General features: G+C 31.3%; 1 protein-coding gene across 1 annotated transcript in view; it reads left to right on the top strand.

The window, feature by feature from the left end:
- LOC117177669 overlaps positions 1 to 7,189 on the top strand; it is a 16,074-nt gene extending 8,885 nt beyond the window's left edge. The window contains exon 4 of the mRNA XM_033368495.1: positions 7,025 to 7,189. Coding sequence (XP_033224386.1) covers positions 7,025 to 7,189 — 165 coding nt within the window. The remainder of the gene's footprint in view (positions 1 to 7,024) is intronic.
- Positions 7,190 to 16,898: the final 9,709 nt, after the last annotated feature.

The raw sequence follows: 16,898 nt of genomic DNA, 5'->3' as shown, positions 1-16,898 counted from the left end.
TACGTACTTAACACAGGTACTTACAGAATGAGATATTTTCAATGTATCCTCAATAATTTCACTCACTTTACACCGGAATCGTTGGGAAAAACTTTTTTTTTATAATAGATATCGCCACGCGGTCTACGAGCCCGTTATGCTAAATTGGAGCCAATTAGCGATACCCTTTAAATTTTCGCGCGCATGATTGACACGCAAAAATCAAGCAATTGACCATACGCAATGGCTTATCTGCTCCTTCGTGGATGGTCGAAATGAGTGAAAACAAATGTGCGTATTGACCATATCGAAAAGGATACCTTAGTTATCCCCGTTCGACCATGTAGAAAGACTTTCTGGCTCTCTAATTTTTAACCATACAACTTTGACCATGCATTTTTCTCCGTGTACCGACCGAGCATGACGTAATGTTAGAATACTCAATATTCTTATCAGTGCGTAATTTGTTTCTAGTATTTCTATTTTTTTTTTGCAGTAGCCTCCTTCTGACTATTATATTTTTAGTTGACAATTTTTATTATTCGGTTTGGTTGAGGATTCAACAATTTTGTAGATAATTCGACAATTTTGTTAAAAATTCATCCTTTATGGTTGAAAATGTATCTTCTTTCGTTGGAGATTCAACTATTTTGTTGAAAATTCGTCTTTTTTGGTTGAATCCAAAACTGTTTTTGATTTAAAATACATTTTCTTTTTTTCACACATTTACGATTACCGTTATTCGTTGAAAATTCATTTTTTGTTTGAAAATTGAACAAGCTGGTTGAGGTTGAACCACTTTGTTGAAAATCATTTTTTGACTAAGTTTCATCACTTTATGAATATTAAATGAGGACCATAAGAAATAAAGAAAAATCTATGATTTATGACATTTCATAAATATTGTCGGTCGAAAAATGAATTGATTTGGTTTCAAATTATTTTATACAATTTCATCATTTTAGTTGAAACTTCATTACTTTTGTTCAAAATTTAACTATCTTGTTGAAACATGATATAATTTTAGTTCAATTTTTGTTCTTTTGTAGAAACCTAACCATTTTGGTTTGAAATTTCCTTTTTTTGGTTATTATAATACAACTGGTTGAAAATTGGACTATTTTGTTTTGAAAACTTGTATATATTTTATGGTCGAAAATTAATCTTTTTGGTTAACAATTTCTCTTTGGTTTTAAAATTTATCTCTTTTGGTGGAAATTTCGTATTTTTTAAGTGAAAATTTAATTTTTTTGCTGAAAATTTTACTATTTTATTGATAATACATTTTTTTTTATTATTAGAAATATCAAATATTTTAATAGTCTTTTGGTAGAAATTTCTTCTTTTTTAGTTGAAAATTTAACTATTTCATCCATAATTCGCTTTTTTAAAGGACCCCGCACTAAATGTATGGGAAAATGGCTTTCGGTGGATTTAGCTGAAACTTTGTAATTTCTAAGGTTATAAGTGCCGGATGAAATATCCGTAAAAATTTTTTTTTTAAATGGACAGTTTTAGCGCTATGCGGCGCTAAGCGCTCAAGATCAGTAAATAAAACGAATTACAACAGATTTTCTTACAAAAGCGATGTCAGCATAGAAATCACAGTTCAGATCGTGGTCTGTCATATTTTCGCCTACACCGTTGACTCATATAGCGCGCTTCTCATAACGATCAAACGCTAAGCGCCCAAGATTTTAACTTGACTAATTAATCACTTCTTTAAAGGCAGAAATGGTACCCAAAGTGACATTAGTAACTAGTGCGCACATACCGATAATAACATTCTACCCTTCGCAAGAGGGTTGAACGCTAAGCGCTCAATATCAGCGCATAAAACCAATGCTAGTAACTTTAACGACAAAAGCGATGTCACTATAAGAATCACGCATCAGAAAGTAGTCAGTAATATGTTTAGCCAAACCAATAAGTTATGTTGCGCGCTTCTCGTAACGATCAAACGCTAAGCGCCCAAGATTTGAACTTGACTAAATAATTACTTTTTTAAAAACAGAAATGGTATCCAAAGTAACATTAGTAACTAGTGTGCACATCGATAATAACAGTCTACCCTTCGCCAGAGGGCCGAACGCTAATCGCCCATGATCAGCGAATAGAACCAATCCTAGTAGCTTTAGCGACACAAGCGATGTCTGTATACGAAACACGCATCAAGAAGTGGTCAGTAACATGTTTAGCCAAACCAGTGACAATATGAGTCAACACCGTTGACTCATATAGCGCGCTTCTCAGAACGCGCAAAAAGCGCGTAATTTTATTGGTAAGCTTAGGAAAAAAAATTCCTATCTGTTCCCTTCTGTACTAATTCTGTTGTATTTCTTATTCCCTTTTTGTGTTTAGTTTCTTCTGTTTATTTCTTTTATTTTGTTGTTTCTGAATTTTTCTTTCGTTTTATTAATACATTTCTCTGCCTTTCAAGACCATAAGAGCTTGTTTCTCTTATGGTTTAAAAAATGGCATTCAGAGTTCGAGTTAATTGCTATGTGTGCGATAGAGTCTATCAACCAGGACAAATGGCTTGAATTGATGGAAATAATAATCCTGATAGGCAAAACATTGCAATTTTTAGACGCCTTCAACTTTGAAGACCACCATTTGAAGTCGCTGATGAGAGTCGGTTATGTTTCAATTGCAATCAATCGATTCGCAAGGGTTTCAATTGAATGTAGAGTTGACGCTTTTATTGTCATGAACATTTTCATTCCAGAAGAAATAAGAACATGCTTAAATCATTTGGATGAACATGGTTTCATCTTAGGCCCCTTGCTACCTGGACTACAAGCGATTAATAGACCGTATAGGATTCCGGGACAGCATTTACTTCTGTTTTTGCAGCAACTTCGTAACGAAGCAAATGTTCATGTGGCCGCGGCGTTTAATAATGATAGTTTCACTGATGAAGAGTTTGAAGCTATTGCTCTTGTAACAAAGGAACAGTTTAGAGAAGTTTATGCATTTTGTGATCCTATTCCGCAGTTACATGGACATGGTGCCAGATACGTGAGGAAAAAAGATCTGCTGACTTTCCTTTGCAAAATGCGTCAAGGTCTTTCTGATGAAAAGCATGGCCATTTCTACTGTAAGGGAGTCTTTAATGCAGCGATTTGTGCATGGTGACATTGGATTTAATGCGATAAGCAGAGAGGAATTCATTGAAAGACACGTGACATCATGCGCCAATGAACTTTATAATCCACAACCAGAAATTCCCAGAGCTATTGCTATCATCGATGGAACTTATGCTTACATGCAGAAGAGCAGTAACTTTCGCGCACTTCGACAGTCATTCTGCAAACATAAAGGGCGTCACTTGGTAAAACCTGCTCTCATTATTGCTCCAGACGGATACATACTTGAAATACAAGGACCATATTTTTCTGACTCGCGAAACAATGACGCACAAACGGTCATTAACGAATTTGAAAGAGATGTGGAAGGTATGAGAGAATTTTTCGACATTGGTGATATTTTTATAGAGGACCGTGGATATAGAGATGCCCAACAACTTTTAGAACGCTTAGGAATTTTGTCCAAGATACCACCATATCTCCAACAAGCACAGAGTCAATTGGTAACGGAAGAAGCAAACGAAGCTCGGCCAATAACGAAATCTATATGGATAGCTATGGGAAATTGCTCTTTTTAAAGAGATAAAAATACTGTGTTTTAATTCTATAGACAAACAGTTTATTCAAATTGCAGAAGAAAGGTACGTCTAATTCATATGAGTGAAGCAAAAGGACTGTCGACTAAGGTCCTAGACTTAGGTCATAAAAATGTCCCACTCACGTCCTTTTTATAACAGTCAGCCCTGTACTCCAGATCATGGCATTCGTCACTTCACACCAAAACCATAAAACTAAACACTTACTTCTCTATGCATTCTTAGAATCGTGAGAGGAGATTAACTTTTGCTTTACAATCTCACGCATTCCAATATTCTTTCTAATACTCAACAATAGCGAAATCCAGAAATGGCCACATAAAGTCCATTTTCAAGTTCTTCGAGAAAACCATTCCGATGGCTCATGTGCACAATCTAAGGGACTTCTTTCGTATTGCGGGTGCCATAATTAATCGATACCATCCTGTTATCGAGATGCAAGGCGCTACAGTAGAGCTTGCAAGAAAATATATTTCGAGAGCTCGTGAGCCAAATATTGTGCAAGCGCGCGTAGAAGTGGACAATATGCGCTACGGAAATGCAAATTGGAATCGCCTGCATGAACTTCAAGTACCACAATTTCCTCGCCTTACATTGGAAGATATACGCGACATAACAATTGGCGTGCATCAAGTAGAACTTGCCCCATCTTACATTCAAGACAAGCTGCAAACGAGAAGAAGATGAGGAGTTTCAACTAGATACGCGACTTAATGAACCTGGTTTGATCAGAGTACGAGTATTTTCTCGTTTCCGAAATGCGACAAGGTACCAGCTGTGAATAGCGTTCAATGAGATCGATAACATAGGACCAGACAATAACGAAACGCTTCTCGGTTATTACTGCACATGTAAGTCAGGGGCCAGAACTCTTGGCACTTGCGCACGTAATGCAAGCGTTTTATGGTTCCTGGGTTATGCACGTCACCAGCAACACGTAAAGTATCCTCAAACTTCCTTGCTACAAAGGATTCTAGACGCTGCTAATAGAGGCGAACAAGCGAACCCGAATCAAGAGCTAGAAATAGTTTAATATTTCGCAAAAGCTACTGGGATTGGTTCTATTCGCTGATCATGGGTGCTTAGCGTTCGGAACTTTTGAGAACAGTACAATGTAATTATCGGAATGTAAGCACTAGTTACTAATGTAACTTTGGGTACCATTTCTGCCTTTAAAGAAGTGATTAATTAGTCAAGTTAAAATCTTGGGCGCTTAGCGTTTGATCGTTTTGAGAAGCGCGCTATATGAGTCAACGGTGTAGGCGAAAATATGACAGACCACGATCTGAACCGTGATTTCTATGTTGACATCGCTTTTGTAACAAAATCTGTTGTAATTCGTTTTATTCACTGATCTTGAGCGCTTAGCGCCGCATAGCGCTAAAACTGTCCCTTTTTTGGATTTTTTCACGGATATTTCATCCTGCACTTAACACCTTAAAAATGACAAAGTTTCAGCTAAATCCACCGAAAGCCATTTTCCCATACAAGCTGAGAAAACTATATCGCACAAATTACAATATATATCGTAATTACTGCGCTATATATCGTAATTATCGCATTATAATAGTGCAAAATCGTGATATCGTACATTGCAAGTTTTTACATTATATACCGCATAATTGTGCAATCTGTAACGTAAGAAATGGGGACTCCCATCCGTCAGTTACATTTTGCGCTTTTGCTAAATTGTATTAATTAAGTTCTAATTCGTCTACAATAATTTGATTTATTTCGGAGGAAATATATCAGTAAGTACATATTTTTTTGGATTTTATGTCGTTGATTCTACATGTTTTACTGAAATTTGCTCACTTCAGCGCGACTCAGTCGACGAGTTCAGAATTATTTTCCTAACCTCAGTGAAACTTTTGCTGAAATATGTTTAATCATTAACAGTTGCAGGTCTTACCTGCAGCAAATTTTGAATTATCTCTGTGATTGTTTTAAATCTAGAGTCTCGATTTATAGCTCGAATTGACTCATACTCTGCCTTTTTCCCATTGCTGCTAAGGACGCCGTAGCAGACTACAGCAACAAAATTTAACTTCATTTTTGTCTGTGATATTAGTACATTATAATATCGTACAAAGCTCCGGGACCTGATTGTACGTTATCATATTGCGCTTTCTTGCAATATAGAGGTTTTGCGATATCATTGTGCGATATCTTTTTCTCCGTGCATTTAGTGCGGGGTCCTTTATTTTTATTACGAATATCAACTAATATTCCATAAGTCGTTGAGAATTCATCTTTTTGTTAAAAGTTCAACTTTTCAGGTTGCAAATGACACTGTTTTTGATAGAATTTTAATCTTTTTTCATTAAAAATTGAACCATTTGACAGAAAAACATCTTCGTAAGTTTAAAATTAAACTATTTCGTTGTAAATGTAACAATTTGGTTCAAAATTAGTTTTTTTTTTAAATGAAAATTAATCTATTTCATTAAAAATTAATCTTTATTTACCGAAAATTCATCTAGGTTCAAATTCAACTATTTTGTAAAGAACTTGTATTTTTTGGTCGAAAATTCAGCTAGTTTGTTTAAAATTCGAGAATTCGGTTAAAACTTCACCAATTTTGTTCAAAATTAGTTAACCCCAATGTTGTTTACATATAATTGAATTACGTACTTTGAGTTTAAAATTCAGAAAATTGCAAATGAGGCTGTAATAATCAAACTACAATCTACACTAATATTTACGATAGTTGTCGAAAATTTCAATTTTCAGACAAAGAGATATAGAAAAAATTAAATTAAAACAAATTAAAAGCAAATATTAAATAATAAGAACTTATATAACAGGAAAATTAGGGAGCGGGCGCTAAATCGCCAGGCGTCACATCGGTTAAATTTCTACTCTTCGTCGATATAATTCTCCCAAACAAAGCAGAGAAGCGTCATCCGTGGGATTTTAACCAAACTGGTGCTGCCACCTTTGTAAACGTTTTGTTTTTCGGCGACCAAACATTCTCGCCATGTATGGCAGAAACGAGGAGAAGGCTTCGTGCTGAACAAGGCGACATGAGCGGCAGGAAGTAACAGACTCACTACCAACGCAATTTAAGGATAGCGGTCAAAGAGAGGTGACGAGAATATTGGCTACGTGCGAAACCTTGAAACGAAGTTGGAAATAACTGCCAGCGAACGAGGCGGCAAGTCAGATATTCTGTACCTAACATTGCATGATCATATTATCAAATTACTATAAGCTAAAAAATAGAATGATTTAGAAAATTAAGAATTATTATTTACTTATATTTTTTCTCGACCAGGAAGTTCTTGTTAAATGGTTAGAAAGCAAATTATCACTGAAAGTGTGTGCATGTTTGATATAACCTCATTTTTCTATTTCCAGGTGATTACTCAGAATGAGAGTGTAGAATATACGGGTAAAAGTGAACGAAGGAGAAAAGCTGCTGTTTTGTCGATTGTAAAAGTGGAAAAATCAGTTATCGGAACTTTTCTCGACCGTCGAGACAGTCCTCGTAATATTGACAATAGTTTGCGAATTATTCCATGAAATTTGTGGTAAAGTAAAACCTGTGAAGTTGGCCACTTCTCTGAAGTTGGACTATTTTTACAGCAACGGAAAACTTACATTATTGATTTTAATAGTACCTTTTTCAATAAGTTGGCTACCTGCCTATCTTGGCTTGGCCGCCTTTTTCACATTTGCGCAGAGCGCAGATTAGAGATAAAGTGCGACTTCAACCTCTCCAGTAGTCTCTTTCATCATATTCAAGATCGATTCAGTGAGCTACTTTGCCACCAAAAGCCGCACTTTAACATCAACGACCAATACGGGTAAGTCATTCCCCACTTAGTCATCGCCCACCAATGAGAAGTCAATGCATAATAACATTAAGTAGTAAACTGTGAAGATAAGTTTTTTTTTTGATATTTTCCTACAACATGAAAACTAGTAACTGTCTAACCCAACACTATTACAAACACACCATGAGCGTACCAATTAATTTAGAGTAAAGTTGCGTGAGAAAGAAACCAAAATATTACAATGTGTTAACTATGTAACTGAAAGATAAACAATAAAAACTTTTAAAGCAAAGCAAAATCATTCAATTCATTCGTATAATCGCTTAACCGTTCTTCTTAGGACGATAGGAACATTCTTTAAAACGAAACATCAACGACTCAATAATGGGTACAAAACGAATGAAGATTATGGAGTTTACTATTGACCTGAAGAAAGAAGTTTTGGACTTACTCGATAAAGCTGGTGGTCAACGGAAAATCTTTCAAGCTTTTTCTGTAGCGAAGTGAACTATTGGGAATCTGTAAAAACAGAATCGATATTCTAAAAGACTGGAATAACAACTGCAGCAGTGAAAGAAAACGAAAATTACTCAAAACTAAAAATGAATAGCTGGACAACTCGGGTTTTCAGTTTTTTTATTGTAAATTTTCTAACGATATTTTAGTCAGGGGACCAAAACTCCAGTCGAAAGCTAAAGAAATCACGGAAAAATGTGGTGTAGAAAAAATCCAAGCCGACAACGGTTGGTAGGAATGTTTTCAAAGACAAAACAACATTAAATTTCGGATTCTCTCTGGCTCCCGGAGTTCCAAAAAAAGCGTTTTCAGCATTTATAAATTATTTTTTTTCTATTGTTTCAACAAGTTCCTTTTCAAATAACGTAATTTGCTATTTATTTTATTCGTAGGTATATACTAGTATTTGGAACAAAACAGGTGTTTAGAAATGTTATTTCTACAAGTTTGGTCATGGACAGAATTTAGTGTTTAAGTAATGATTCGACAACTTATTTTTTTCGTCTACCACTCGACCTGCACAAATTCACAAATAACTGCACTACCTGGATAAAGTTTTTTTTAATGTTCTTGAGTCAAGGAACGCATTTACTCGTCCGATATTTATGGACGGGAAGGAGATTTTATGAACCAGGAACATTTTAGAAGGATTTTTATGCTTCTTGTCACGTACATAAATTTTGTGGGTTTGTGCTCTTTGGAATTTATCCAGCGGAAATTTCATTAAAAAAAAATCATTAGATCTTAGTCTTAATCATCCGCGTTTGTAAGGCCTTGTGAAAATAATGATTTATTTTTTATTATTGCAGTGTTTTTTCAAAAATCAATTCTTCAGTACGCAAGAAAGAAATAAACCGAAGAGAAACGCGAGGAACCTTCATACTGTCAAAAGGTTTAATTATAAATTTTTTTATCTAATTTGTAATTGTCGCTTATTTATAACTATATGCGTATATGTATGGTTATTATTCTATAATAACGTTTTTTGAACAATTCTTTGTAAAGAAATTCCTTTTTCCAAATTTCCCACACCAAGTATATGAAAACGAATCACAGCTGTGATGCGGATTAATAACTTCCAATACATGTATAAATATTATGCTAAGAAAAAAGTTTGTTTTATTCAAACTCCTTCGTTCATGTAGATTGTCGGATTAATAAAATTTCTTGTTCCAGATAATATTTCTTTGATTCATATAAAAATTTAGTCAGTAAATAGTCACAGATTCGCAGTCAAATTCAAAGTCAAATAAGGCCGATTCGGCAACTGGGAAAGCAGTCTGAATTTTGAGACAAAAATGGAGTGGTGAAATTTTCCAAATGACAAAATTTATTTTCGAACATAAACCGATTGTTTAATCAAATAGTTGATTTTTCAAAAAAATAGATGACTTTTTAACTAAAAATATAAACCTTCAACCAAAAAAATAAATGTTGTTACGAAATCTTTTAACTTTAATTTAAGCAGTAAAATTTGCAATACAAAAAAGATGAATTTTCAACAAAAATGGTATCAGCTGTTATGTCGACCAAAAAATGATTTACTTTTTAATTAAAAAAAAAAAACAGTTTAATCAAACTAAACAGATGAATTTTCTTTTGTACGATTGCAACTCAAACAAATATTATTTGAATCAAAATATTTCAACCTTTGATATAGGGCCAAGAAAGCGGGTTTCCTTCTTTTGAATTTGTTTTTAAAGTGAAATTATTTTGTGCGTAATTTGATTATATTAGTCAAAACAGATGTTAAATTAGTGAAAGTTACTGCGATTATGTCATTCAAACTGACTGAGTTAATTGGTTCAAGTTTCCGATTACGTCATTCAAAATTACTGATTTAATCAATGATAGTTACAGTTTAAATAACACAAAATTGCTTACTTAAAATTAAAATCTTTTTTGTTAGAAATATCAACAACTACATTTGCATCAAATATGTCGGCTATTAATTTTTTTTCTGAATTAATCTTTTTGATTAAAAATTAGACTAGTCGGTTGAAATTTGAAACAACATGTTGAAAATTAGTTTGTTTGTTGAAGATTCATAATTTATTTGCTGAAAATTAATTTTTTAAATTTTAAATTGAGATATTTTCCCCTCTTGGTGGGAGAGTTATCTTTTTTAGTCTAAAATTGAACCATTTCGTAGAAAATGTATGCATTTTCTTGAAAAATTGTATTTTTTGGTAGATAATTAATCTTCTGGCGGAAAATTGGTTGAAAATTGAACTGCTTTTTTGAAAATTCTCATTTTTAATGAAAATTCAACATTTTAGTTGAAAATGTATTTCTTTGGTTCAAAATGGATCTTTTTTAGTTGCAAATTTAACTATTTGGTTGAACTATTTGGTATTGCTTTAAAAATTCGTTTTTGGTTGTTGTTGAAAACTAATCTTATTTAGATGAAAATTCTTCTTTTTGATTGATAATTCGCCTTTTTTGTTAAGAGTTTGATTTCTTTTAAGTTGACAATTCGTCTACTTTTTGTTGAAAAATTAATATTTTTGTATTGCAAATTGAACTTTCTGGTTCAAATTTAATATTTTTTTATTTAAAATTAATTATTTAACTAAAAATTTTACTTTTCCAGTTTTATTCGAAAATCGATCCATTTTAGTTAAACATTTAACTTCTTAGTTGAAAGTTCAACTAAATTGTTAAAAATTCAGTCTCCTGGTTAAAGATATACTTGATTTAGATTGAAAATGGTTTGATTGAAAATTCGTTGTTTTTTATTTGTTAAGAATTATTTTTTTGAATTAAAAGTTTAATTTTTCCATTTTTGTCGTATTTTTGTTAAATACTCAACTGTTTTGTTGTAAATTAATCAAATTTATCGAAAATTCAACAATTTTATGAAACAGTTATTTTTTGGTTGAATCCAAAAAGATTCTTCACTTTAGTTAAAAATGCATTTCTTTTCTTCAAAACTTAACTATTTTATTAGAAAATAGTACTTGTTTGGTATAAAAATTGTTTTTTTTTTAACTGAATAGTTCCACTTGAAGTTTCTTAATTTTATTTGAAAATTCATCTCTTTGGTTGAAAATTTATCTTTTTTTTTTGTTAAACATTTAAATATTCTATTTTTGATATTAAATGTATCTTTTTGCTAAAAACTCATAACTATTTGGTTGAAAATTCATTTACTTTGTTGAAAATTCGGCATCTTTGGTAGAAAAGGATTATTTTTTGTTGAAAATTAATTTTCAGTTTGTTTAAAAATTTAACTGTTTTCTTAAAAATCGGACTATTCTGTTAAAAAAAACAATCATTGTTTCATGGTTGAAAATTAATTTTTACTTTAGTTGAAAACTCAACTATTTTGTAAGAAAATAGTTGTTTTTTCATTTGAAAAATTTTTATAACTGAAAAGTTCCAGTTAATGTTTCATAATTTTATTTTGAAATTCATGTCTTTAGTTAAAAATTTAAATATTTAATTGTTGATGTTAATGTATCTTCTTTAGTTGAAAGTCAACTATTTTGTTTAAAATTCATGTACTATGTTGGAAATTCTTCTTCTTTGGTAGAAGAGGAATTTTCTTGCTTGATAATAATTTATATTGATTTTGTTCAAAATTGATCTATTCTGTTAAAAATCGTTCTTTTTTGGTTGAAAATGAATCTTTTAAATGAAAGTTTAACTACTGCTTCTGGAGATTCATAATAATTTTAGTTGAAAATTATCCTTTTTAGAGAAAAATTAAAGTAATTGATTGAAAATTCATGTCTTTTGTTGAAAATTCGTCTTCTTCGGTACCAAATTAATTTTCTCGTTTAAAAATTAATTTTTATTTTCGTTTAAAATTTAACTATTTTGTTGAAAATTTAACATTTTGATTGATAATTTAACTATTTTGTTAAAAAATAACTATTTTCTTGAAAAATTGTTCTTTTTTGTCGATAATTAGTTTTTAACTGAAACTATTACTGCTCTGCCTGAAGATTCATCATTTTAATTAAAAATTCATCTCTTTAGTTGAAAATTTAATTATTCCGTAAAAACTTATACTTTTGTGGTTCCAAATTATTTGTTTAAGTGAAAGCTGAACTTTTCAATTTTGGCGTAAAATATCTTTTTCAGCTTAAAATTCGAATATTCGGTTGAAAAATTTTTTTTTTAGAGTAAAATTAAACTAACTGGTTGAAAATTCATTTGGTTTGTTAAAAATTCGTCTTTTTTGTTTGAAAATTATCTTCATACTTATAACAATTCATATTCTTTTATTTAAAATTCAACTATCATATTTTTTGTTGATAATCTATATCTTTTGGTTAAAAATTCAATTTTTTGGTCAGAAAATTCAAATATTCCGTTAAGAAGTCACGTTTTGGTTTAAGGTTGATTATTTTAGTTGAAAATTCATCTCTTTTGTGAAAAATATATACTTATTTATTGAAAAGTGACTCTTATTTTTTTGAAAATTTATTTTTTAACTGAAAACTTAACTATTCAATTTTTATGGAAAATTGATCTGTTTAAGTTAAGAATTCAACTTTTTACTTGAAAAATAATATTTTTAATTGAAAATTTAACTATTTCGTTAAATATTCATATATTTTGTCGAAAATTGAAAAATTTATGTAAAAAGGAATCCTTTTTGGTTTAAATTCGTGTGATTCTATAGTTAATAATAATTATAATTTTAGGTAATTCCGTGGACCGCATTTGCGGGAGTTGTTTTTCCCTCGGTAATTTAAAAATGAAATTGCAATTTTACTTTACACTCAATACTTTTTACTCTTTTACTGTAAAGTGTTGTAAAATCAGAAACATTTTTAACAGTTTCCTTTGAATGTCACCACATGAAGGTAATTTTTGTTGAAGGTGAATATTACCCCGAAATCGAGGTAAAGATTACACTTGGATTTTTTCTGTGATGGCGAAAATTCTGAAAACTGCATCGGAAATAGTTTTATACAAAAGAGGCGTCAAACTGCGGAGCCATCATAGGTCAGGGGGCCGTTAGAATTGGGCGCTCAGGTTGAAAACTCCAGTTTTTACAGTTATATTTGAAGGTCCGGGTCCTAAAACTGATCAATGTCTTGGTCGTATTTCAAAAAGTATCCAAGGCAGCGAAAAGGTGAAAGTATTAGCAGAAACCAGACCAAAGAGTGTCCCATAAGAAATGTATTAGTTGCATTTTCAACCAAATAGTTTAATTTTCGAGCCAAAAAGACAACATTTTCAGAAGTGAGTCGAATTTTCAAGCAGAATATTAATCACAGAGGTATTTTTTGTCTGAAGTTGGATAAAAACGTTGCAAACATTTGAAAAGTACAATTATCCGAAGTCGGATAATTTTTATCCAGAAGAAGATCATTTTTACCTGGAGGAGGATAATTTTTATCCAGCGTCGGACAATTTTTACTTGGAAAAGGATAATCTTTATCTGGAGATGGATAATTTGTACCTGAAGGAGGATAATTTTTATCCGGAGACGGGCAAAAATGATCCGAAATCGGATAATTGTAGTTGACAATTGTTGCAACCTTTTTCTTTCTAAATTCAAAGCAGTTAAACTTCACTTCAAATGGCTAGAGGTGTTTCACAAATACTGGGTACAAAATCGAGTCCAAAGCAGGAGGTGCGTGATGAGAATGTGTTCGTTAAAACCGAAGGAGCTTTAAAAAAACAGAATTCACAATCACCAAATTGCAATTTTCTATGTTTCGACCTTTAATTGTAAAAGGTCTGTGCAAATGGAGAACCCTAAATAGTCGGGGCATTTTCATGTACCTGAGAAAACCTGGATATGTCAGGGTTTTTTTTTAAGTCAGAGAATTTTTTCGAGCGCTTGCTTGATTTTTTTTTACTTGTAATATAAAACTGAACAACCATGATTCTTCATTTGTAAAAATATTTTTATGTTACTGTATTTAACTTTTTTGTTGATAATTTATTTTTGTGGTTTATAATTATTTTTTCGAACTGCTTTATTTGTTCTATTTTTGTTTAAAAATGTGTAATTCTTAATTGTTTTTATTTTTTTATTCTTTTATTATTATTATTTACACTTTGTTTTGAAAAATGTATTTTAAGCGTCTTTTTGATAAAAAATGAATGTATTTGTTTAAAAAAATTCTTTTGCTTGAAAATTCATGTTAAATATTCATCATTCTAGTTGAAAATACATCTTTTTGATTAAGAATTCAATTATTCTAGTTAAAGATTCATAATTTCAGTTAAAAATTCATTACGTTTTTTGAAAATATAACTATTTTTTTGAGAGTTACTTTTCGTTGACAATTTATTTTTTTACTTAAAAATTCATCTTTTTGGTTTAAAATTAATCTATTCCAATTGTAAATTAAACATTTGTTTTTTTGTGGAAAATTAATTTTTTTAAACTGTATATATAATTAATCTATTTTTGGTAGATAACTGAATTTTTCAATGAAAAAATTGAATTTTTAACTAGAATGATGAATATTTAACTGAAATTCTTGCATTTTCTGCGACAATATTTTTTTGACAAAATAGATCAATTTTCAGTAAAATAGTTGAATTTTCAAAATGAAAAATAGAAAATTTTCAACCATATAGCTGAATTTATAATTTAAGAAGACCACTTTCAATCTAAAAATGAAATAATTATATATTCAGTTGAAAAAAAAAAAATTTCCACCAAAAAATTTACATTTTCAACCAAAGTAATAAAATTTACATTGAAATGATGAATTCTCAAGTGAAGTATAGATTAAATTTAAAACCAAAAAGAATAATTTCTACTAATCAAGACGATATTGAAACTAAAAAAAAAAATATTGCTTCAACTAAAGATTGAGTAAATACATTTGTAGATTAAAAAACTATTGTTTAACCAAAAGATGTAATTTTAACTGAAATGGTGAAATATTTAATTAAATAATTACATTTTCAGTTGAAAAAATTTATTAAACATTTTTTTAAAATGAATCAGTTAATGTTTTAACTGGAATAGTTTAATTATAATTAAAAGAATTAATTTTCAGCATAAAAAAGCAAATTCTCAACAAAATAGTTTTGAATAAAAGTACAACCCAAGAGATGAATTTTTGATTAAAATTATGAATCTTCACCAAAAAAGTTTTTTTTTGGCAAAAGAGATTAACTTTCAACAAAGTGATTAAATTTTACAAAAAAGATTCATTCTCTGCGAAAAATGTATTCGATGATATTTCAACGAAAAAAGTTTTTATTTTTTAATTAAAATAATTGAATTTTCTACAAAGAAATATTTTTCAGTCAAGGAAGAGTACAAACTACAAATTTTAAAAACAATTGTTGAATTTTCAAGCAGATAAACTTAAATTTTCAACAAAAATCGTTCCATTTGTAATTAAAAATAGAATACCTAAATTTTTATTTTAAAAGATTAATTATAAATAAAAAAATGAATGTACAACAAAGTATTTAAATTCAGTAATATAAAGCTACTTTTACAAATAAAGAATCATTGTTATTTAATTTTACATTGCAATTTTACGAAAATTAAGCCCGCTCTCGAAAAAATGCCCTGACTAAAAAAAGCCCTGATATTTACAGGGTTTTCTAGGTATATAAAAATTCTCTGAAAATTCCAGGTTTTCCAGGATTTCAATGTAGGGAAGACATCCTAACCCAATCATACCATTTCAGTTTGTAAAAAGTTATAAAATTGGCTAATTTAGTGGTTAGAGACATTGCTACTAAAGTTAGTAAAATTTCTACTAATTCGTATTTAGAAATGAGTAATCAATAATTTGGGACTGTAAGAGTGCACGTTATAGTTTGTAAGACCAACCAGTTTTTGTAATGGATTTTTGCCGCATATACGAGACGAGTTATGCTAATAAGTGCGACTTGACTCAAGGAGAGGTAGAGGGAGAGTGGGCACTGGGCCATACAGGCCCACCACTCCACCAGCCAGGCTTGCTAGTGCAGAGCTACTCTGATGCAAACCTGTCTCTATATTGCCGGCATCAGTCGGCAGCAATTGCGCTTCGTAAAGTCAGTAACTCCAAGCAAACGCGAATCAAGGTTGAGAATCTACCGAAACCGGAAGTACGAAACGATGTTTCAAATCGGATAAATAAACGTATAGATGAGGCAATTTGCAAGACTCTAATAAACAATAAAGATATAGAGGGCACATCGGCTATGATCTAGGATGTCATTGTTAGGGGTGTGGTTAGAGTGTGTGGTACTACAGTTGTAGATAGAATGTCTGGTGATTGAAGTGTGTTGTAATGCAGTTGTAGGAAGAATGTCTGGTGATTGCAGTGTGTGGTACTGCAGTCTAAGGAAGAATGTCTGATGATGAAATTGTATGGTACTGTGGGTGTAGGAAGAATGTCTTGTGATTCGAGTGTGTGGTACTGCGGGTGTTGGAAGAATGTCTGGCGATTGAAGTGTACGTTAGTGTAGGTGGAGCAAGAATGCCTGGCGATTGAAGTGGGTGGTACTGCAGTTATGGGAAGAATATCTGGTGATGCCTGGTAGAGTGATAAAATGTGCGCAGAAACCCGCAAAGAGAAACAATTGTATCTATAAGAAAATATAACATCGCAGGCCTTAGAGGGGAGAAATAAACTTGAAAATTATTACAGACACGAAAAGACGAAAATTAAACTACTCGTCGAGGAAAGTAACGAAAAAATCAAAACAGCAAAAGAGAATAAAATACTCTGTACAATGTTCGATTTTAATCTAATTAGCAGTGGTGTAGTCCTAAAAGAAAAAGTAGCCTGACGTCATGCTACAATAATCAATATTTCACGAAATATTTTACTCATTTTGCGATTCTATTTAATTGATTTTTAGTTGGCAAAGTGTACTTTTTCAAGGAAAAGTTATATTTGTCACGTCTTACGTCAAGAAATTCACTTGAAAAACACTGGCATGCGTGATGTGCAAATGCAAGGACGTACACATGCGTGTATCGCGCACATCGATACAAAGCCGGGACAGAC

This window comes from Belonocnema kinseyi, chromosome 1 (assembly GCF_010883055.1).
Source record: "Belonocnema kinseyi isolate 2016_QV_RU_SX_M_011 chromosome 1, B_treatae_v1, whole genome shotgun sequence".
NCBI lineage: Eukaryota > Metazoa > Arthropoda > Insecta > Hymenoptera > Cynipidae > Belonocnema > Belonocnema kinseyi.
This window is presented reverse-complemented; position numbering and strand designations above follow the sequence as displayed.